Below are 24,561 nucleotides of genomic sequence, written 5' to 3' on the forward strand. Positions count from 1 at the left end.
GGGATTACAGGCGTGAGCCACCGCGCCCGGCCCATAATTTTTAATAAGGTGTGATTTACATCTGCCATTTTGCCCTTTGGTTTCTGTACGTTTCATGTCACTTTATGTGTCTCTATTCCTCCATTGCTCCTTTGATGTTCAACAGATATTTTCTAGTGTACCATTTTAATTCCCTTGTCATTTCTTCTACTATGTTTTTTGAGTTATTTTCTTAGTAGTTGCCCAGTGGATTTCAGATTGCATCTTAATTAATAACAATCTAGTTTGGATTATTACCAACTTAATTTCAATATTATATAAAAACTTTACTCTTATGTATGTCTATTCCCTTCTCCCTTTTCTGTGCTGTTATTGTTATACACATTATGTCTTTATATGCTCATTAACTCAGATTTATAGCTATTGCTTTCCACAGTCTTCTTTTAAATTAGAAGGAAAAATTAGAAACAAAAGTGTATTTATACTACTTTTTATTTTTACCCATGTAATTGCCTTAACTAGTACTCTTTATTCTTTCATTTGGATTTGGATTACTGTTCAATGCTCATTTCACGTAGGACAGATTTGCTAGTGCTAATTTCTCTACAGTTTTTGTTTATCTTGGAAGTCTTAATTTTCCCGTCTTTTAAAAATTGAGATGAAATTCATGTAACATAAAATTAATCATTTTAAATTGAAAAATTTAGTGACAGTGCATTTACGATGTTGTGCAACCACCACATGTATCTACTTCCAAAACATTTTCTTCACCCCAAAAGAAAACTCTACACTCATTAAGCAATTTCTCCCCATTCCTTTTATTTTTGAGGGGTAGTTTTGCTGGATATAGTGTTCTTGGTCCACAGTCTTTCACTTTCAGCCTGAATAGTTCATCTCACTGTCTTCTGGCATCCATGACTTTTCGTGAGAAATTGGTTACTAATTTTATTTTATATGTGATAAGTCACTTCTCTCTTGCTGCTTTCAAGATTCTCTCTTTGTCTTTGGGTTTGACATTTTGATTATGATATGTCTAGGTGTCAGTCTCTTTGAGTTTACCCTCCTTGAAGGTCATTGAGCTTCTTGGATGGGTCATATTTTCCTCAGATTTTGGAAGTGTTCAGTTACTAGTTCTTTGAATGTTCTTTCTGCACCCTTCTCTTTCTTCCGTTTCTGAGTCTCTCAGTGTACACATTGTATGCTCAGTGATATCCTACCCCAAGGTCTTTGAGGCTCTGTTCATTTTTCTTTTTCTTTTTTTCTTTGTCACTCCGGCTGGAGTGCAGTGGCTTGATCATGGCTCATTGCACCCTTTACCTCCAGGGCCCAAGCAAATCCTCTGCCTCAGCCTCCTGAGTAGCTGGGACGACAGTGCACACAACATGTTTGGCCAATTTTTAAAATTTTTTTAATAGAGTCAGGACCTTGCTATGCTGCCCAAACTGATCTTGAACTCCTGACCTCAAGCAATTCTCCTGCCTCAGCTTCCCAAATTGCTGGGATTACAGGCATGAGCCACTGTGCCAAGCCATTTTTTCTTTGTTATTATTTTTTTGTATTCCTTAGATTGGCTAATCTCAATTGACCTGTCTTCAAGTTCACTGAATCTTTCTTCTTTTAGTTTAGATATGCCATTGAGCCCCTGTAGTGATTTTTAAATTTAAGTAATTGTACTTTTCAACTCCAGACTTTCTATTGGTTCTCTTTAAAAATTTTTCCTTGTGTGTATTGTCTACTTGATGAAGCATCATTCTCATACTCTCCTTTATATATGTTTTTTGATTATTTGAAAATATTTTAAATAATTTATTTAAGTTATTTGTCTAGCAGATCTGACTGGGTTCCCTATATGTGGACCGTATTTTCTTGTTTCTTTTTGTATCTTGTAATTTTTTGCTGAAAATTTTAAAAATATAATGTGGCAGCTTGGAATATTAGATTCTTTCTGTCTCCCTAGGATTTGTTGTTGTTCTTTGTTTATTGACTTTTCTAAACTAATTCTGTAAGGTTTATATTTTTGTCATGTGTGGCCACTCAAGTCTCTGCTTCGTTGGCTTAGTGATCAGCTAATGATCAGACTGAGATTTTCTTAAACATTTGTAACTAGTAAACCTCCCAATATTTGCTGAAATCTCTGTGTGCATGTTGGGACACTCCTTTCAACACTCAACCAGGCAGTTGATGACTCTGTCTAAACCCTCTCTTCCTATTTGGGCAGAATCTCAAGATCAGTCTTGAGAGCTTAGTTGGGGCCTTCTCAGGCCTTCCCTGAGTATATGCACAGGTGATATTCTAGATACCCAGGGATATACTGAGCTTCCTTGCAAGCTTTTTAGTCAATCTGTTGTTTGCCCCAACTGTTATTCACTGCCTCAGGCAGCTGTGAAGTTAGATATTTGCCTGTAATTGTCTTCAGCGAGCACCTCAGTGGGAGAGAAAAGGCTTTTCACACTGGGTGACTTCTGACTCAGGTTCGAGTGGGTTTTCCTTTTTGCAAGTGAGGTTTTCCAGGGAACCTCCAGCCAGGTCAGTTAATAACAAATCTCTGAGAATGAAGCTTTGAAGAATCTTCAACCCAGTTGTCCCCTTCCAGTGGCTGCCAGGCTGCTAGTTTACACAGTTATTGGGAAGCTGTTGGTTGTCAAGGCTGCCATCGAACTAGAGAGCAGGGTAGTGAAATATGGCAAATTAAAATGCTATAAAGCTCACTGTTTTTACTGAGATTTGGCTGTTTATCTCACATAAATGTTCCCTGAATTGTTGCATTAATTTCCAGAGTTCTGACAAAGTTCATTCTGACCTTTTTTTCTTTTTAACCGGTTTCCTCATTATTTTCATGGGAGAAAGAATTTTTGGAAATCCTTATTCTGTCATTTTTGCTGATGTCATTTGCTTTTGGTTTTATGATTTAAAGTGTTTTGAATCACACTGAATGTTTAGTATCATCATATTTGATTAAGCAAGAGAGATCAGTTTTGTCACTCATTCACTTTGTGTCCTGAGGCAAGTTACAGATCCTGTCAACCTCAGTTCCATTGCTTGAAAAATGTTTGGTTGGTTGCCAAGTGAGAGCTCCAGTTTTTACCACCTCTGAGATTCTGAGCCTCTGAAGACCATATTTTCATCTGCATTTTCTATTATTCCCTTGTGCAGTTTTATTGAGTTTATTTTTTTAAGTTCATACGACACCCTGTCAGTTGTATTTTCATGGCAATTCTTTCATTCTGAATTGTAAACATTAGCATCCAACAGCATCATTATGGCTTTTGGCTGTTATTTATTTCTGCTGAGAAACTTGAAAAATGGAGTTGCTATGTATTTTGCCACCATAACAAATTTGAAAAAGAAAAATGCAGTAGCTCTTCCCACCAACATCCTCCCCCTTGCTTTAGCAGCTCCTCAGCATAAGTTAAAAGAGAGACGTTGAAATCAGCCTAGAACAGGGTACTGATATGAAGTCAGGAGTTCCGATCCCGTATTATCCAAGCCTTGTGTCTCACGCACCCTTCGTAGTTGCTGAAGAATTGGCCCCAGCCACAGATTTCAGTCACTGTCTAGACTGGATCATCTCTATAAACCACAGCCCCTGTATTTGAACTTTGACTTCTTCTGATGGCCCTATGGTACAGATGCCTGATTGCCACAGACATACACCCTCCCACACTCCAATACCTTTCTGTGGCCTGCCCCCTCTTGCTACCTTTCTTTTGAGCTGAAGCTGACTTCGTGGTCACTTGTTCCAAGGTTTGAAGAAGTGGGCACAGGATCTGACTCCCCTCTCTGGAAGGCCCAAGTCTATCCTCCTGTTTTTCAGGTCCCTGCAGGTGGGGACAGGTCTCGGTCCTGTCGGGCTGCTCTAACAGAATACCATAAGATGGGTGGCTCACAAACAACAGCAGGGCCTTTCTCACAGTTCTGGGAGCCAAGAAGTTCAAGACGAAGGCGTTGGCAGGTTGGTGTCTGGCAAGAGTCCCCTTCCTGGTTCATGGACAGCTGTCTTCTCTCTCTGTTCTCACACAGCAGAAGGAGTGAGGGAACACTCTGGGGTCCCTTTTATAAGGCACAGATCCCATTTGTGAGGGCTCCACCCTCATTACTTAATCACCTGCCAAAGGCTCCACCTCGTAATACCATTGCACTGGGGATTAGGTTTCAGCACGTGAATTTTAGGCAGGGGCCCCGACCATTTTGTGTAGATAGGATCATCCGTGCGATCCTCTGTCCGCTGGAATTGGGTCAGGTGGCAGTGATGAGCAGGGATGTCCTGCTGCCTGGCTCTGTCACTGTGGAGAGGGTGGGGTTCAGGTCCAGCCCCACCACCTTTCTCGATTTGACCTGCTTCCAGCCCTGCATGTTTCTTCTCTGAAGACCTGTGCAGAGAGCGTGATAGGTCCCTGGCAATATCTGGCCATTGCCCTCCCTGTCCTTCCGTGTCGAGCCCTTTCTCCTGGCTCTGTGAGCTGTGCAGGCTTCTGAGTTATTTGGCCAGTATAGGAGATGTTGCCTGTGCTTCCAGGGCCTCCTTAGCACCAGGCTCTGCCATGCCACCCCCCTCATGCCCTCTACTGCCCTGTATCTCCAGGTGGGTGGGGTCTGCTGCCCCGCGCCCACCCCATCCCCCCAGCACACGCCGCTTCCCAGCCACTGATCAGCTCCTGTGGGCGGCACTATTTCTGAATCCCAGTGAGTTAGGACGGGACAGCCAGAGCAGGTCTGTCTGGAGGTGGTGTGGGTGGGTGCCCATGTGCTGCATTTTGAGAGATGCCAAAAATAACAGTGAGCAATAATCCCTGCCATTAGCTCCATCCCTCCTTTGTACATTACATCATCTCATTCGGTCCTAAACAGCAGCCTGGACGACAGGCCTTGTGGTCCCCTTTTGATAGGTGAGAAACTTACTAGGCCCAGGCTGTTAAACAACACCAGGACTCCAGTAAAGACAGAACTTGGAGTTACTTCTGTTCTGCCCAGAACAGAAGGGTTTATTCTCTGGATGGCAGAGGTTTATCATCTCTGGTTTGTTGCACTGGCTGTGTTAGCTTTATACAAACGCGCTCTTCTCAAGGGGCCAGGGAACTAGTGGGAGCAAAATACGCTCCTACCGCTTGCCGAGCACCTGATGTGTACACGACTCCAGGCTGAGCTTTCCAGGGCAGGTCTCAGGCCACCAGTGCAGGCGCCTGAGAACTTTCAGCCTCGTTTACGCTTTGAGCCCCCAGGGCTGCCTGCCCGCCCTCTTAATCCCACGCAGCCTGGTGTTTCTTCCGGCCTCCAGCACCCGAGTTCTGGGAGGTAGATTGTGGTGCCTGGGTGTGTGGACGGGAGAACCACCACTGCTCCTCCATGCCAACAAGATCTCTATCCTCCCAGCTCTGTTCTGCTCACCCTGGGTTGGCAGGGAGCCTTCTGTCTGGTGGTCTCTTTTGCTTTTGGTGACCTGCCCTGCCCTAGGGCACCCCTGCCCCTGCTCCCAGTGGGCACAGAATACTGTATGGGACACCAAGGCGTCGTTTTCCAAACACCACTCACAGCTCTTTCTATCCAAGGACCTTGCTGCCACTACCTGGGTCTGCCTGTGTCTGTCTCACTCTAAGACCCTTCATCCTATGCTAGGTTCTTTCCTGCCTGGCAGAAGAAGCGCAGCCATCAGATCACACTGGGCACGTGCAGGGGACGGGCCACAGCTTGGGTTTTGCTTATTCTGCTGGTCACTGAGCTGTTGAAAAGTCACCCTGATACAAAGGGGCCATCCCTCTACCCTGTGAATCCGCAACAAACAGACGCTGCTTCTACTGATACCCGCCTTAGAGGTTGCCTCAGCCTGTCCTGGCTGTCACTGAAAATCCTGAAAGTGCACCAAGCCCCTTTGTTCTACAGATCTAAAAAATGGAACCAAACAAAGCATTCCAGGTGGAACCAGGGGGATTCAAATGGTTTGACGTCACTCAGCCAGCCCCTGTTTGCTCAGGAAATTAGTTGGGACTCTTTCTGTTGCAGGTAAGGCTTGTTTGGCTTTTGAAAAAACAGAGAGACAGGTTTTGTGGCTCATCTGGAAAATCACAGCTAGCCAGCTTCGGGAATAGCTGGATCCAGGACTCCAGAGTCCCCAGAGGCATTTGCTTTTCTGTCTTTATCATGCGGTGCTTCCTTCCTTCATAGACTCTCATTTTCCCAGGCCCAACAGAAAAGAAATGTTCTGTTGCAACAGTTCTGAAAATCCATGAGCCTCACTCTCCTGGGCCTGAAATCAGTCCCATACCTGTCCCTGAAACAACCACTCTTGCCAGGGGATAGAACTACGTTGACTGGCTTAGGCCTGGGCCATGTCTGCAGTTTCTGTCTTGGGCCATACCGTGTATTAAGAGTCTGGCGAACTGAATCCCTGGGTGAACACAGCTTCTAGCCCTGCTGGAGGAGTGGTCCCCTCTGCTCAGTAGTGCCTGGAGCAGAGCTGCTGCCTCTCCACTGGTTTCAAGTGGAATGCAGCCTAAGTGGCCTTTAGTTGTCCAGATGAGTTCCCATTTCTAGGAGGCTGCAGTCCCTCCGTTCTCCTTTATTTGGCCTTCAGTGACTCAAAGGAAAACCTTTTATTCTGGAGACTGTAGTGTGGGATGTGGAACCAGGTGCCTCCCACACAGCACCCGCGTTGTGTTTTAGTCCCATTAACCCTGCTATTCCCAGGTCCTCCCCCAGGATTAGAAAGCATCATGCCTCTTCCCAAGGAACTCCAGTTGTCCAGGCCTTCTGAGGGCAGCCTGACTGACTAGAGGCCGGGTCTTCCTGGGCTGCCTTAAGCCTGTGCTGGAAGAGGTACCTCTCAGAAGTAGACTGGATCAACTTCAGAGACCCCCTCCCCTCCCCGCCATGATGCTGTGTGCCTAGCTTCCACCACTGGGTCACAGACCAGGAAAACACTCATTAGCCATGAGTGGCTTCCGTCGCCTGGATGGTGCAGACACCAAGCTGGTGGCAGCTCCTTGCCCTTGTGGGTGAGCACCATGTGGGTATACATGGTGTCCCAGCTGAAGGCTCCCCTGATGACACGACAGTCACACTGAAAGGCCTTGATACGCCTCTAGAACGGTGGTTCTCTGCTCTGCCTGCATTCTCAAATCACCAGGGTGGGGCTTCACAAATTACACACCCTAGCCCCACTGCCAGCAGCTGGGCTGAGGCCTAACCCGAGTGTCAGGATTTGTCAGAGCTCCCAGGCAATTCTGATGTGCAGCCGGGGTTGAGAACGAGAGCTGTTAAGGCGGTGCTTCTCAAGCTTGAATGTGCAGAGGAACCACCTGGGAACCTTGGCGAAGTGCAGATTCGGATTCACAGTCTGCGGGGAGCCTGAGCGTCTGCATCTCCGACCTGCTTCCAGGTGGGGCTGAGGCCGCTGGGCCCCAGGCTGCACTTGAGGGGCAGGGGCACCACCGTTCCCTCCATGAGGCTTCTGAACATGCCCTGGCAGGTGGGCGCATCAGCCTATGACCATGCTCACCGTCACGGACTCAGTCCTAAAGGGCTGCCTCCAGGCAGAAACCAAAGCCACAGCCTCCCCAGACATAGAATTGTCCATCTGGTTTCAGGCAGGTGCCGAGCGCAGCCCATCTGACGTGTTGGCTCTGAAGGCACTAGGAGCCCTGCAGTGGCGCTGATAGCCATCCTGAGGGTGGAAGGGGTGAGGCCTCTCCAGGAGGGTTTAGCTCACAGCCCCTCAAGCTATTACAAAGGGTACTCCGCAAGTTCTCCTTCAGCCACGGCAGCCGAGGGGCCCATGGAGTAGGGGAGGCAAGGCTTCCCCCTTGCAGGGAGGTGGATGTATCACTCTTGTCCGAATGGCCACCTGTCACAATGGCCTGAAAGCCCCCCAACTGGGGGCTTTCCCGACACCTGCCTTCCCTTTGGACCCGTTGGGGCCAGTCTGGGTTGAGTTTGGCTCCAGTGCCCTTGCCCTTGAAGCAACTAGGTACAGGTGTGGGAGGAGACCTTGTCAGCTCCTCTCCTGGCTTCGCGGCCACCTGACCCCGCCGCCAGAGAACTGGAAATCCTCTACTATCCCGGGGCAGACGCCCTGCAAACACCCCCTCAGAAACACACTCCATCCTGTCGTCTGTAGGACTCAGGATGCCCAGAGAAGGTGGGGCCCCACCTGCCCGCCATGCCATACTGATGCAGCGATGTCACTCACTGCCACCTGGTGACGTTACCTTTCAGTGACAACTCCGAGTTGCCTGGCTTGGTGCTCATAATACTCAATTCAGCTACCACGTAAGGAGTAAGCATGTATCAGCTACTTAAAACAGTGCCTAGTGCAGAGTAAGCGGTCGCCATCATCATGCCGTGGCTTCCTGAAACGGTAAAGTTGGAGAATTCTCCAGTGTCCTTCTTTGTTCACAGGATGTTGCCTGATCAGCACAGCCCGTCCTCTTCTGGTCACTCTTCCGTGCATCAGTCAACTAAGGAACGCAGGCAGATGTTCCCTTTGTGACTACAGTACCATGCCCAGTGCTGGGTCCAACATAGCTTGTACCAATAGGAGGATTACACAGTGTACATGTTGCACTGTATTAATAACTCTGCATTTATTAAACACCTACCGTGTACTCAGCACTGTAGGATATGCAGAACGTATCAAGTTTATTGGTACCGTGCACACGCACTTTACAGTCTGAGGAGGCCAGCTACGACCCATGAGACAATGTAGAAGTCATTATGTGCTAAATGGTGTGGGCCACCTGTGTACTCTGTCCACCCCCATGGAAATATTTAAGAAAATTAAGACTTCACTGCTTTTTTAAAGATCTTTGAAATACAGAGGTTGAGGCTGGGCACAGTGGCTCGTGCCTATAGTCCTAGCACTTTGGGAGGCCAGGGCGGGCGGATTGCCTGGGCTCAGGAGTTCGAGACCAGCCTGGGCAACACGGTGAAACCCCGTGTCTACTAAAATGTAAAAAATTAGCTGGGCATGCATTGTGCACCTAGGACAGTAAATCAGGAGACTGAGGCAGGGGAATTGCTTGAACCTGGGAGGCAAAGGTTGCAGTAAGCCGAGATTGCACCACTGCAGTCCAGCCTGGGCAACAGAGCAAGACGCCATCTCTGAGAAACATGATAATAAATAAATAAAATACAGAGGCTAGAATGATTTGGAATATTAGATGTCTCATATAATGAGCCAAATGCATTTCCATATTGTTCTGTGTCCTCACTCTCTGAATGTATGTCTCAGAATTACAACCTAGGAAGATATTGATGTCAAATCAGGCCAACCTCATATCTGAATCACTCAGAGAATCCTATGAAACAGTTCAAAGAAAATCAACTATTTGTCATTTGTTTTTCTTAGAGATTCAGAAGAAATGCACACAGTGAAAGACCTTAGTAAAAGCAAGTGCAGGTTTGGTATCTGAGGAATTCTGCCCTTAGGTTTTCTAAGCACAGGTGGTGAGGCTCACTCATTCATAAAACATTTATCAAGCCCCCACTGTGCATATGTATTAGGGCTACGAAGATGAAAAGAACTGGTTTCTGCCCTCAGGGAGCTCAGAGTCCAGGAGGGAGATGTGTCAAACCAGGTGTGAGTGGGCAGCGGCTCGGAGGAAGGGAAGCCAGGGAAGCAGGAAGATTTCTCAGGGCCAGGGTGGTGGTAGTGGCTGTAGGTGAGGTGCACTGGGCCAGGCCAGAGGGACTTTCTGTGGTCATAGCATTCATTTTACTGGATCACACACAAGCCATATATTGAGAACGAAATTTTGAAAATATATTTTCAATACAGATGGTCCCTACCTTACTGTGGTTCAATTTAGGATTTTTCAGCTTCACGATGCTATGAAAGCCACACACATTCAATAGAAACTGTACTTCTCTCGTGGATGCTGGGCGCCTCTCAGCCATGCGTTTGCTACTACAGTATTTTCAGCTTACGCTGGGTTTATCCGGACGTAACCCCTTAGTACATCGAGGAGCATCTGTACGTGTTGGTCTCAGCTCCTGTATCTGTTTCATATGTGGGTTAACGAAAACATCTTCACATAAAACTGAGTTTGTGCCAATTTTACAGACTTTTATTTTTCAAAAGTAAAATACAGTCATGGATCACTTAATAGCAGGAACATGGTCTGAGAAATGCATCCTTAGGTGATTTCATTGTGTGAACATCATGTAATAGGCTTACACAAACCTAGACAGTATAGCCTACTATGCAGCTGGGCTACATGTGACCTATTTCTTCTAGATGACAAACCTGCACAGTGTGTTACTATACTGAACACTGTAGGCAATTGTAATTCAATGTTAAGTTTGTGTGTATCTGAACGTATCTAAACATAGAAAAGAGACAGTAAAAAGATGACATAAAAGATTAAAAATGGGCCGGGCGCAGTGGCTCATGCCTGTAATGCTAGCACTTTGGAAGGCCGAAGCAGGTGGATCACCTGTGGTCAGGAGTTTGAGACCAGCCTGGCCAACATGGTGAAACCCCATCTCTACTGAAAATACAAGAATTAGCCGAGCGTGGGCCGGGCACAGTGGCTCACGCCTGTAATCCCAACAGTTTGGGAGGCCGAGGTGGGCAGATCACAAGGTTAGGAGATCCAGACCATCCTGGCTGACACGGTGAAACCCTGTCTCTACTAAAAAATACAAAAAAATGAGCTGAGCGTGGTGGTGGACGCCTATAATCCTAGCTACTCAGGAGCCTGAGACAGGAGAATCACTTGAACCTGGGGGCAGAGGTTGCAGTGAACCGAGATCGCGCCACTTCACTCCAGCCCGGGCAAAGGAGTGAAACTCCATCTCAAAAAAAAAAAAAAAAAAAAAGGGATTAAAAATGGTACACCTGTATAGTTACTTACTATGAATGGAGCTTGCAGGACTGGAGCTGCTCTGGGTGACTGAGTGAGTGGTGAGTGAATATGAAGGCCTAGGTCATGACTGTACACTTACTGTAGACTTCATAAACACTGTGAACCTAGGATATAGTAAATTTATTTATTTATTTTAAATTTATTATTATTATTATTGTTATTGAGACAGAGTCCCACTCTGTTGCCCAGGCTGGAGTGCAGTGGCACGACTTCGGCTCACTGCAACCTCCTCCTCCCAAGTTCAAGCAATTCTCCTGTCTCAGCCTCCCTAGTTGCTGGGACTATAGGCGCCCACCACCACACCTGGCTAATTTTTTGTATTTTTCGTAGAGATGGGGTTTCACCGTATTGGTCAGGCTGGTCTCAAACTCCCGACCTCAGGTACTCCACCTGCCTCGGCCTCCCAAAATTCTGGGATTACAGGCATGAGCTACCGACTAAGTTTATTTTTAAAGCTAATTGCACTATGATGTTACAATGTCAATAGCATCACTAGGTGATAGGAATTTCCCAGCTTCATTATAATCTTCTAGGATCACTGTCATGTATGCTGTTCGTCATTGACTGAAACACCGTTACATGGTGCGTGACCATAATAGAATGTTAGATATCAGAGCCCAAACCACTTGGATCACAACTGAGGCCCAGAGAGGGAAGTGACTGATCACAAGTCACTCAGCTGCTTAGTAACTTGTTAGTGGTAAAGTCAAGAGTAGAACCTTGTATTTTTAGTAGAGATGGGGTTTCACCGTATTGGTCAGGCTAGATTCAAACTCCCGACCTCAGGTACTCCACCTGCCTTGGCCTCCCAAAGTGCTGGGATTATAGGCATGAGCCACCAACTAAATTTATTTTTAAAACTAATTGCACTATGATGTATTCTACAGACTTATTGCTATTCCTACCAATAGAGGCAGCAAGCGTCTAGCCGAGTGCTGCCCTGAGCCACCGGCGGTAGCTGCCTGGAGTATATACTGTGCTGTGAGCAACCTGAGAATGACACTGTGATTGATTACTGATTTCTGCCAAGGGCAGGTGATGGGAGCTTGGCAATGGGTGTGCCAGTGGTGCCATTTTGCCTTATCTTTCCTTGTGGTGATGAAAAGAATGTATCTCTAAACGTGGAAGCTGTGGTTAGTAATCCCTTTAGAAAGTAGACTTACAATGCATTTATTTAAGTCTGTGACCGTTTACTGGGGCCTAACACATGCTGTCAGTGCTGGGAAGACAAAGCTGAATTCCACCTAGCCTGGCCCTTCACAAGGTCACAGGCTTAGGGCAAAAGCTTTGTTCAGTAGGGCACCTTCCTGAGATTTCAGCAACTTGTACAGAATGAGAAACTGAAAATCATGTAACAGTGGATTTAAACTCTCTAGGGCAGCGGTCCCCCATCTTTTTGGCACCAGGGGTCAGTTTCGTGGAAGACAATTCTTCCATGGACCAGGGAAGGGCAGGAGGATGGCTTTGGAATGAAATTGTTCCACCTCAGACCATCAGGAATTAGGCAGATTCTCATAAGGAACGTGCAACCCAGATCCCTCACATGCGCCGTTCACAGTAGGGCTCACGCTCCTGTGAGAGTCTAACGCCGCTGCTGATCTGACAGGAGGTGGAGTTCGGGTGGTGATGTTTGCTCGCCTGCTACTTACCTCCTGCTGTGTGGCTGGGTTCCCACCAGGCCACGGTCTGGTACCAGGCCACGGCCCAAGGGGTTGGGGACCCCTACTCTAGAGCATTCGTGCTGGTTATCTAAACTATTTTCAACTTAAATAAAAACTAAATTAATACCTTTTCAGTTACTCAACTTTCAAGGTGATTTTAGATCTGTAAAGGAATCTAAATATCACCTATATTTTTACTCTCGATTTAAGAAAATAAAGGCAAACAAATTCAGACATACAATTTGTTCTCAATAATTGTATAATTTCCTCATATCTACACCTCCAACTCCAAACCTGAATGTTCTCCCAGGCCAGGGAGATCACGGGAGCACACTGGCTTTTGCTCCCAAGTATAAGAAACCAGTCTGCAAGCTTGTGGCTTGGCTGGCTGATGGGAAACCTGAGAGTTGACCGAGAGGAAAGCAAACAGGCCGGCAGGCCATGTTATGTGCCTACAGGCAATGTTCTACAGCCCCAGCGGGGCAAATCGTTGACATCTGTGGCCTCTATGTCGTCAGAGTTCCAGAGTGCCAGCCTACCAGGGGCAAATATGTCATCTCATTAGCTGACAGGTTCCTATCATGTTTATTTTTGTTTAATAAATGCAGATACCAGCTGTGTATGGAACATCTATTTCTGTCCTTCGTGCTGAAGCCTGTTTTCTTAGTCTCCGGTAATGGGTTATTTCCCAGTCATTCATGATGCCCGTGTGTTGAATCATTTATGTCTGCATGTCTTACGTGTCAGGCCACAAGGATCCTGAGTGCGGTTCTTCTGCTCAGACCACCAGCTGATAGAATGTTGGGTGACAGCCCAGTGTCCCAGGCTTGCTCTGTTCTCTCTTGCTGTCTGTCAGCTGGGACTTTGCTTCTTCCCTCTGTCAGAGATTGCAGTGGCCTGTCTCATCACACCCGTACAGAGCGACTCACAGGTGTGACAGATGTCAGTGAGGAGCACAGGGTCTGAGATGACACAGCCGGGAGGTGCTAATTTGCTGAGCGGACTAGCAGGGGCCTGCCTTGTGTGAAGAAGCACGGGGAAATGGCAGTTAGGAGGCCAGGCATCTGGTTGTGCCTTTCCCACTAGGTGACTGTGAAAACCTGAGCCGGCAGCCGAATCTTTCTCTGAGCTGTGTCTTCATGTGCTGAGTGAAGGGCCGGACCGCACTCTCTTCTGTGACTCGTGGTGTACGTGGGCGGGGAGCCACGCCTGTCCCTGACAGTAAGGCGCTTGACTTAGGCGGCTGTGCAGAGTGACGGCGCTTTGGGAGGTGAAGTTTGCAAGGCATTCCTGCGAATGTGGTTTGATCTCATAAGATGTTATTATGCAAACTGTGTTTGCTCTGCACGCAATACATGGGCTCCAGGTGGGAGGGAAGTGAAGAACAGATTGTGTAGCAGGCCTTGTACGGGGCATTGCTACAGTGGGGTTGTTTTGGGGAGGACATCTTGCTTTCCTTAGAGATGGCCAGAGGAACAGAATCGGAGTGAGCCTAGGTTGCCTTCACGAGCTGAGGGTCTGTGTTTGTGAAATCCCTTGGAAGCAGCATGAAGCAATCAGTAATGAGGATGGGCCTTTCTTTGTAGAAACACCAGCATTTGTCCCCTGTGCCTTGGGCTACCTCTAATGGTGGAGCGATGGGGTGACGGATGATGACAATATTGGGCTGGCCTAAGACCGGAACAGAAGGAACCACTGGTTCTGTCACCACCCCTTGCCCAGAAACCTTCCAGACATTCTGCAGTCCCTTGTTGTTCCACAGTGTGGATTTTCGGAGGCCGTGGAGGAGGTCACCACACAGGTCCCATCTTTAAGAACAAGTTCTCCAATGACTGTTCTTTGCCTCCCGGACATTGGGAGGGGTGCGTCCAGGCATGTGGAGGGAGACTGGCCCCACGAGGCGCAAGGTGCAGTGATTCTGCCCAGCAGCCTGTGCGGAGCCTCCTGACTCCCAGCTAGGGCACAGCCCTCGGGTTTCACTCTGGTGTTCCCACAGAGCCATGTCCACCTGGAGGGAGCTGTGAAAAATCATCAGGGTGGCAACATGAGCGGCAGCTGCAGTTTCCTGTTTTGATTTTGATCAGGGATCAATGCAATCCATGATGGCTGTTAGGTTCTATATAGCCTCACTTTGGGATATTAAGTGAGAAAAGAATATATATGTGGCAGGTGCCACTTACAAAAGTTTACCCTGAACATCACACAGCAAAGGGAAGATTCTAAAGTTACCTAACTCGTTTCTGACCATTGTAAACAACCGATCTAAGTAATTTGAGAGCTCAGTTGGGCTTTGGGGCTATAATTGGTTGACTGCCTTTGCAGCTGAAAAGAACTTACCAGTAGCAAACTTGTCTTGTGGAATTATTTCTTTCTTTCTTTCTTTCTTTTTTTTTTTTGAGACAGAGTCTCACTCAGTCACCCAGGCTGGAGTGCAGTGGCACAATCTCAGCTCACTGTAACCTCTGCCTCCTGGGTTCAAGCGATTCTTGTGCCTCAGCCACCTGAGTAGCTGGGATTACAGGCATGTGCCACCATGCCCAAGTAATTTTTGTATTTTTAGTAGAGATGCGGTTTCTCCATGTTGGCCAGGCTGGTCTCGAATTCCTGACCTCAGGTGATCTGCCTGCCTTGGCTTCCCAAAGTGCTGGGATTCCAGGCATGAGCTACCGCGCCCAGCCCATTGTGGAGTTATTTCAACAGATGAGATGTTCAAAATGTTCCATGAGGAAAAGCACATCGTCATGTTTTTTAATCCCCATGAGTGAGTGAGGGTTCCTCTTAGAGGAGTGGCGGGCTAAGTGGCACATCGCGTGTGGGATCCTCTATCCTGTGTCCTGGCAAGCCCAGAGAGACTCCAGTTCTGTGTCTCGGTCCCAGGCCAGTTCAGCAGTGCGCCTGTTCCCAGCCTGGTGTCAGAGCTCAGCCACTGTGGTCCCTGTGTGTGGGTCATGCAATGGGTACATTAGAGGGAGTGGAGCCCAGCAGGGAAGCTGTGTTCTGGGGACAGAGGTTCCAGGCACCCGTGCTGACTTGCTTTGTGGCCTTGGGCAGCTCGGTTGCTCTCAAGTTCTACAGCGATAGCTTCTCCCCCAGCCTCTGTCACAGAGATGATGTGGAGACAAACAAGGGCGCCGGTGCAAAAGTACCTGGTGAAAATGACAGAAATTGCCCCTCATAGACACGAGATCTTGTTCCCAGCAGTGGAGAAGGCAGGTCCTGACATCGAGAGTCCCTTCTGTGTGCCAGGCACGGCGTAGAAACTTACCCATAGGATCTGCTTCAATTCTCACAATCGCTTAGGCATGAGGTTTCCAAGTTAGGAAACTGAGCCTCAGAGAGGGGAAGTAACTTAACTCCAAATCCTGGGCCCCAAATCCCAGTCTTTTTACATCACACTGCCTTGTCTCTAACAGAAACGATTGGAGCTTCTTCTCATTATGAACAAAATGCATGCAAAGTCAGAAAACTTAGGAAGCGTGGAAAAGCACAAGACAGTTTAAAATGAACATCGTTCCATGACCCGGAGATAACGTCAGTTCGCATCATTTTGTGATCCTTCCTTTATTTATTCTATGCACTAAGAGCTTCATAAAAATAAAAACGGGTTCTTACTGCATACATCATTTTGCACACGTGGTACTCATCAAAGGAAGGTCCACAGGCAGCATCGTCAGCATCACCTGGGAGCTTGTTAGAAATGCAGGCGTCTTGGGCTGAAGCCCAGGCTTACTGAAGCGGAATCCATGCTGAGCAAGCTCTTCAAATGACGGGGATACGTCCTCACTTTTATTTTATTTATTTTTAATTTTTTTACTCCAGGGATACAAGTGCAGGTTTTTTGCATGGATGTATTTTATAATGGTGAGGTTTGGGCTTCTAGTGTACCCACCACCCAAATAGTCAATGTTGTACCAAATAAATAATTTTTCCACCCTCCCCCTTTTGGAGTTCCCATTGTCTAATGCTTCCATCTTTATGTCCATGTGTACCCCTTGTTTAGTTCACACTTATAAGTGAGAACATGTGATCTTTTCTTTTGTTTGTTTGTTTTTTTTTTTTTTTGAGACAGAGTCTCACTCTGTCACCCAGACTGGAGTGCAGTGGTGCAATCTTGGCTCATTGCAACCTCTGCCTCCAGGGTTCAAGCAATTCTCTTGCCTCAGCCTCCCTAGTAGCTGGGATTACAGGCATGTGCCACCCCACCAAGCTAATTTTTGTATTTTTAGTAGAGATGGTGTTGGCCAGGCTGGTCTTGAACTCCTGACCTCAAGTGATCCGCCCACCTCAGCCTCCCAAAGTGCTGGGATTACAGGCATGAGCCACTGCATCTGGCCTGGTATTTGATTTTCTGATTCTGAGTTATTTCACTTAGGATCATGCCCCCAGCTCCATCTGTGTTGCTGGAAAGGACATGATTTCCTTTCTTTTTTATGGCTGTGTAGTATTCCATGGTGTACATGCCCCCAGCTCCATCTGTGTTGCTGGAAAGGACATGATTTCCTTCCTTTTTTACGGCTGTGTAGTATTCCATGGTGTACATGCCCCCAGCTCCATCTGTGTTGCTGGAAAGGACATGATTTCATTCCTTTTTTATGGCTGTGTAGTATTCCATGGTGTACATGCCCCCAGCTCCATCTGTGTTGCTGGAAAGGACATGATTTCATTCCTTTTTTATGGCTGTGTAGTATTCCATGGTGTACATGCCCCCAGCTCCATCAGTGTTGCTGGAAAGGACATGATTTCCTTCCTTTTTTAAGGCTGTGTAGTATTCCATGGTGTACATGCACCACTTTTTCTTTATTCAGTCATTTGTTGATGGACACTCAGGTTGATTCCCTGACTTTGCTATTGGATACTCTTAGGAGTCTGTCAGAGCTGATTTTGCCCCCATTGCAATGTGTGGTGGTATCGTCCCACGTCACTGAATATTTTCATATTTCATGAATAAATCATGATTTCTAGTGACTGGATAACATCCCTCCTATGACTGTGACCTGCTGCTGTGTCTGACCTCCTGCCTATGTCTCCTACTGGTGGGCCTTTAGGATGTTTCCAGGACACTGTTAGAAGAATGCAGGGTTATCTCCTTAGGACAAATTCCCCAGAAGTGAAATTACTAGAGCAGCAGGTTTTGATACATGCTGTCAGATTCCAGCCCAGAAAGGATATAGCTTGCTTGGTCACTCAGACTCTTGGCCAGGGTTTCTTGGGAGGCAGCTGCCATCATGGGGAAGAGCTCACACGTGCGGGGCACAGGCCTTGATTTCAGGGTTGGATTCCACTGACTGCCTCAGTCATCTGGGACTGGTTGCTTAGCTGCTCAGACCCTCTATTTCCTCACCTGCGAAAAAAAGCGACGGACCATTTAACTCATAGCTGGTTGTGGGCCTTAAATGAGACCTGAGATGTGCTTAATAAATGTTCATTTCCTTCCCTCTGAATGAAATGAGCCTAGGGCCTGAGGAGGGCCTATCACAAAGTCCTTAGATGTCCTTGCATAAGGTATTTTCTGTTGCGGTTTATAAATTCCATTTTAATAGATGCACATGGGTGTCACTGACCTTTTCATTTGGTTCTCTGGTGTCTCAGGGAACGTATGGCTTGGGCACAGCAAAGAAGGGCAAAGAAAGAAAACTCCTGACATTTTCTGCTCCTGAAATTTGAGCGGAGAGGTAACGTGCGCACCGTGCTGTGGAGAGCACGCTGGGAGGCGGTGGAGGGGCAGTGAGAGGAGGTGTCAAGGCCTGCAGGTGTGTGGCTACCCCTGCTCTTCAGCAAATCTCTCGGTCCCTGGGCATTCACACGATGTGGCAGCGCCTCCCTTTGGGGGCTTTGTCTCAGTGTGGAGTGGTGTCTTGTTGGGGCATTGGGCCACTCTGTGCTGGGCATGACCTGCATGCTGGGCTTCCATGGGGACAGAGTACTGAAGAGGCTCCTGAGGGGGCCTGCTGCTGACAGAGGGCAGGTCACATGCCCAGAGCAGGTGAAAGCTAGTGGCAGAGGCAAGCTGCAAGCTCAATCCGGCTCACTGAACGGGGTGGAATTGCCACCGCGGGCCTTGTGGGGTGTGGCCAGCTCGTGCTGCTGGGCAGAGAGTGCTGCTGGCTGGGACAGTCTTTAGAGACTTCAAGGGCCCAGTCCCTGTCCCTTTAGTAATCCACTCTGCTGCAGGGGCCCCTGCACCACCTCCCAGGACACAGGGGACTCTCCACCAGCTAATTGGTCCTCTCCCTGGGAGAAGGCCAAGTTGTTGGCAGGAGCACAGTGGGCTGCAGACTCTAATTGCACAAAGGGCAAATGTATGTAAACTACCTTCAGCGCGCTGCGTGATTATCATCTGACCTCTCCTCTGAACTCACTGCTTCCTTCTGTCATCATCAAATGTGTTTGTTGTGCTTTATTATTTAAACTGTAGGCCATTTGAGTAGAATTCTATATACAGTTGCCATTTGGAAAACAGAAAAGCAAACTAGGACTTCTTCAGAACCAAGTCGCCCTTGCTGCTGCCTGTTCCTGGGTTTTAGCAACATAGAATCACACCTGCCACCCTGAGCCCTCCGTCAACACTCCAGATATTGCCTGGAAACTGCTGACTGTACCGGCCGCAGTTGGCAGCCATCAGACTTGGGAGGAGCTTGAGTCAGGTGGCATTGTGGTGCCGGTTGCAGGAGCCTATTATTTTGAAGTGGCAGCTGCAGGTAATCAGAGAGGAGCCACCGGGGCAAGTGGCTTTGTCACGTGGGGCGGCTGGGGAGCCGGCTGGGCAGGTTCAGTGGGTGATTTCTTCTGGGAAGGCGTGGCCCCTGCCCCTGCCAGGTGTGGGCTCCAGGGGGAAGGCTGGAAATCCCATCAGTGGGACAATGAGTGGGGCAAGCAGATCCCTGGTAAAGGAGCACTGGGACGGCCCCAGGAAAGCAGTTAATAAAGCATATCAAGGACCTGAGGTAACACGATGAGCCTTTAAGGAAAAGTGAAAAGAAAACTGAAACCGAGGAGCAAGTGTGCGGGGCAGAGACGCGCGTGCCTCCCACAGGGTCCCTCGCACCGAGATAGCAAGTGGACGTCAAGGCGAGGCAGGAGGGGCCGTGTGGCTTTGGTCCTGGAATGAGAGAGGAGAGCCCTGGGCCTGGGTGTGTCTGGCTCAGAAGCTGTTTCCGATTTTCTCAGCATTCTTCTTTCTTCCTGAGCCCTGCCCTTCCTCAGATGGGGAATGCAGCCTCACCTGCCATTGCCCTTTGCCTGCTACCATGGTGAGCACGATCAACAAAGCCCAAGCAACTCAGCAGGGATGCCAATCACAGGGAGGCAAGTCCAGCTCCCTACAGAGCCAGGCCACCCCCATCCCGGCCTTCAGGGCTTGGAGTGGAAGGCGGAAGTGCATGCGTTTCTTAGACGGCCTTTTCTGTTGTGTGCCTGTGCACCCGCCCAAGGAGCTCACGGGGCACAGGAGGGCTGGGCTTGGCAGAAGCCCCACTTCCTCCTGGCCCGTGGGTGCTTCTGTGAGAGATGGGGACAAGGGCTCTTGATCAGCAACCAGTGGTGACCCGTGGGCCCTAGACCACTCACAGGACAGGGAGGCCCACTCTTCTCCCTGCTGCTAGCTTCCAGGAGGATGAGAGAGCTGGAGACTCACAGCACACTCAGGAGGATGGCTGCCTTTTACCAGTGCATCAGGCCTGACCCCAGGTGGGCCCTCTGAGAGCAAAGAGGTGGTGGGGGAGAGACGCGAGGGAGGGGAGGCCAGGCCGTGACCACCAGGGCATGGGAGACCACCAGCCCCTGAGGCCTATGGATAAACCTGCAGCGTCTGTTACCTTATGTTCTAGAATGTTTGACTTCCTTCCTTACATACTTTTTATCTCCTTGAGTTGTATAAATTCTGGAGCAAAATAAGGATTTTCCTTGTTTCCTTTATGACACACACACATATTCATAAAGAGAAAGGGAGAGGGAAAGGGAAAGGAAAGGAGGGCTGGCTGAGCAGAGTGTGCCATTCTTACCATACCACGCTTACAGTTGGGATCTCCATGGCATAGTTGATATGCTTTGAGTGGAGGGAAGGCAGCAGAGGTCAAAGTTTACAGGTATTGTAATTATGCCACTACCTACAGCACAGCACCAAAGGACTTGTGCTCAACGGATAGCCACAGCCTTAGGAGATGCTCTGCCTGAGCTCCTGCACAGCCAAAGCCGGAGCCCTGCGCAGAGATCCTGTCCTGCTGTAGGTGACCCTATCCCTGGAAGGTGTTTGGCTCTCAGTGCATTTAAAAATTTTTATTTATTTTTCATTTTTTTTATTTTTTTTGAGATGGAGTCTCGCTCTGTTGCCCAGGCTGGAGTGCAGTGGTGCCATCTCCACTCACTGAAAGCTCCGCCGCCTCCCGGGTTCACGCCATTCTCCTGCCTCAGCCTCCCGAGAAGCTGGGACTACAGGTGCCCGCCACCTCGCCCGGCTAATTTTTTTTTTTTTTGTATTTTTTAGTAGAGACGGGGTTTCACCATGTTAGCCAGGATGGTCTCGATCTCCTGACCTTGTGATCTGCCCACCTCGGCCTCCCAAAGTGCTGGGATTACAGGCGTGAGCCACCGCGCCCGGCCTCTCAGTGCGTTTTGACTCTGTGCACAGTGGTGCAGAGGGAAGTAGAGCTATGGCTTGATTAAAATTCATTTGCTTCGCATAAATAACCAGATTTGTGTTTCTCATACCCCACATGGAAAATTCCCAGTCGGGCAGTCTCTGTCAGTACAGGTGACTGTTACATCCGCACATCACTCGAGCTGGGTGAACGGTTTTGGGAAATTGTTGTTCCTTCTTTGGAAAGACCCACGCACTGCCTGGCAGCAGGGGTTGGAGGGTGCTCGGGGAGTTGGGGCAGACAGTCCATCCTCAAAGCCTCACTTTCTTTGTTGCAAACGAGTAGTAACCCAACAACTCAAGGATTCCTTGTGAGGACAGGGCCTTGTACTGGGTAAAGCGCTGTGCATATAAGTCATCAGCATTGTTACGGTTTCATAAAACTCTATTTACTAATAGTGAAACCTCATTGCCGATTCCGCCCGTTTTGTGTGGGCCAGGATAGAGTGGTGATGTTATGTCTTGGTAATAGGCTTTGGAGCGTTATTTCCTACTGAAAAACAAAAACAAAAATAAATTCAGCTCTGCGTCTGCTGTGCTGCAGAAACATCAGTCACAAATGTAGGGTTCTAGATAAATGAAGCATTATTTGGGGGATATATGCATACAAAAATGGAGTATATTACCTTAATAAACTCATGAAGTTAAAAATAAGCCAGCCCTTGCAAAACTGTGCCCAGGGCTTCGGTGTCCTCATCGTCACATATGTGTGCAGCAGTCAGCACGAGTTACAGCTCTCACTCAGAGACTGAACGTTGCCAAGTTAGATGGCCTCTTTGTAAGACACTCCCCAGCGTTAGAGTGAATTTATATTGTATCTTACCAAGAATTATGCAAATAGAATTTCTAAAATAAGGTTATGAAGTCTGATGCTTAGCTATTTTTGAAATAATGGTTTTGTAAAAGTCTCTGATAGTTTTTTTTTTCACTCTAATAACCTGAAAATGTCTAAACTAATGTTTTTCAAATCTCATATGAAAACATTCACTTCTGAATGAATGTGAAAACAGGTTGCTCTTATGAAAGCTGTCATGCATCGCGGTCTAAGACATGAATTGTATTCAGGGGTGTTCGTGCAGGATTAGGTGGCCCATGTGAACATAGGCTCATGTGTGCATATATATGAGTATACACGGTGTTGGATAGCTGTATGCATGCCTAGCTAAGTTACTTAATTTGTCCATTTATAGGGACTCTGAATACCACTAAATCAACTGTTATTTAGGTAGTTTCTAAAAAATAGTGCAGTTTATATAAGATACTATTTATATGCTTATAAACTATGCTGTTTATCTCATGGCTGACTGAGTGTTGGAATGAAGCTATGGTATTTTCTTGCAAAGAAGCAGCCCAGCAAGTTGTGGCCTGCCATTCTCTCTGGATGCCCTCACTGTCCCTGCCCTGCCCATGGCCGAGGGGAAGCCTGGGGAAGTAAACCAAGATGCTCACCAGGGACCTCCTCTGCTTCTATATTCCTTTACTCTCAAACCGAGGGGTCTGCAAAGCCCAGCAGCCTTCAGCTCGGTGTGGCTGTAGGGTAGATGGTGTTTATAGGAAGACACTAGGCAAGAAGAACTCAGGCTAAAGAGATGTGACATTGTCTACCTGAGCCATAGATTTTGAAGGAAGTCTGTCCTTGAGGCATTAATGTGCCGGGTGATCATTAAGAAGTGATTCTTTCTGCTGGGCACGGTGGCTCACGCCTGTAATCCCAGCACTTTGGGAGGCCAAGGCGGGGGATCATCTGAGGTCAGGAGTTCAAGACCAGCCTGGCCAACATGGTGAAACCCCATCTCTACTAAAAAAAAAAAAAAAAAACACACACACACAAAATTAGCCGGCCGTGGTGGTGTGGTGTGTCCCTGTAATCCCAGGTACTCGGGAGGCTGAGGCAGGAGAATCGCTTGAACCCAGGAGGAGGAGGTTGCAGTGAACCGAGATCATGCCATTGTACTCCAGCCTGGGCAATGAGAGTGAAACTCCATCTCAAAAAAAAAAAAAAAAAAAAAAAAAAAAAGAAGAAGAAAAAAGAGAAATGATTCTTTCATCTAGCAGGTGTTACTGCTAAGTGCCTCAGGATGGTTTGCTCATTCATTCATTCATTTAACAATGTTCATTGAGCACTTCCATGTAGCAGTTCCATGCTGGTGACATGTTATCTGTCCTCATGGAGTTAGTCTTCCAGTTTTACCTACTTAGCAAGAAAGACGCTTTCTCTAGGCCAAGCCTTACTTTAGTTTAAAAATCAAATAAACATTAACTGCAGGACAATAAGAGACTTCAAATCTGACCAGCCAAGTTCCTTTACTCACCCTTCTTGCTTCACTTAGAGCTCTGTCATTTAGCATCGGAATATTCTCTGATTTCAGCCCTTTGATTATGAGATTTCCTTGCTTGCCTTTCTCTCATATGTCAGAGCAGATCTGTCTCTCTGTCCTCACTGTCCTTTCTGACAAGTGGACAGACAAGGTTTTGCACACAAGTGGATGACAGTTTCAAAGAGCAGGAGGTGGGAGGCCCGGGCGAATGGATCACCCGAGGTCGGTGGTGGGTGCCTGTAATCCCAGCTACCCAGGAGGCTGAGGCAGGAGAATCACTTGAACCCGTGAGATGGAGGTTGTAGTGAGCTGAGGTTGCACTATTGCACTCTAGCCTGGGCAACAAGAGCGAAAATCCGTCTCAAAAAAAAAAAAAAAAAAAAGAGCAGAAAGTTCTCTGACACCTTCAGGGAGAAAGGGCTGACTGCAGTGAGGTCCGGTCTTGACGCCCTGCCTCTCTGGGGTGGGTCCAGCTGTCAAGTTCCTCTGCTTTTGAGGATAATAATATCATTAAGCAGCAAGCTGGCACAATTTTTGAACAGAGATTTCTCACAGGAACTTTGCATGCATTTCACATTCCATTTGCTTCAGTAATGTGAAACTTATTTTTCTAAAAAAAGGTACAGGCAGATCTTGGCGTGACTCACTAGAGAACAATAGTTAAGTCATAATTTATTTTCATCTTTTTCCCCAGGAAAGGGAAAAATTAATTAAATGTATGGGGAATGTACCCAGGCGTGAATCTGTAAAGGAGAAATTGATCAAAGAATCACACAAACATGTATACGTGTAAAACACATAGGTTTTGTGAACAAAAGGCATAACCTCTCCCACAGTATGTTGCGGGAGGTCTTGACACATCCTGAAGGGAGAGATTGGTGTTGCTGGGGAAGTGGAATGAAAGCTGAAAGCTGAAGGATGAGTAGGAGTAAGACCAAAGTGGAATGTGAAGGCAGGGAACATCAAGTTCAAGCAGAGGGAACAACATCTGCAAAGGCCACGAGCTGGAAGGAAACGGAGTGCCATTGGTGGAGGGAGAGCAGGGCTGAGGCACGCATTCTGCCGGTGTGCACAGGGCTTGGGTTGGAGTCCAGCCCACCTCCACCTCT

The 24,561-nt window shown here is 47.7% G+C and overlaps 1 protein-coding gene across 7 annotated transcripts in view; it reads left to right on the forward strand.

Annotated features, from left to right (window-relative positions):
* The window catches only part of CRACDL (CRACD like), a 146,127-nt gene that overhangs the window by 49,746 nt on the left and 71,820 nt on the right, over nucleotides 1-24,561 (forward strand). Inside the window, exon 1 of one of the 7 annotated variants that reach the window (XM_024795483.2) lies at nucleotides 19,318-20,185. The exons of 5 other annotated variants lie outside the window; for them this stretch is intronic. In XM_024795483.2, coding sequence (XP_024651251.2) covers nucleotides 20,112-20,185 — 74 coding nt within the window. In that variant the 5' untranslated portion in view covers nucleotides 19,318-20,111. Of the gene's footprint in view, nucleotides 1-19,317; nucleotides 20,186-24,561 lie in introns of those variants that run through there. One more of the 7 variants, XM_071077279.1, reaches the window with a different exon arrangement.

The sequence above is a fragment of the Macaca nemestrina genome, chromosome 13, assembly GCF_043159975.1.
Source record: "Macaca nemestrina isolate mMacNem1 chromosome 13, mMacNem.hap1, whole genome shotgun sequence".
In the NCBI taxonomy this organism is placed as follows: Eukaryota; Metazoa; Chordata; class Mammalia; order Primates; family Cercopithecidae; genus Macaca; species Macaca nemestrina.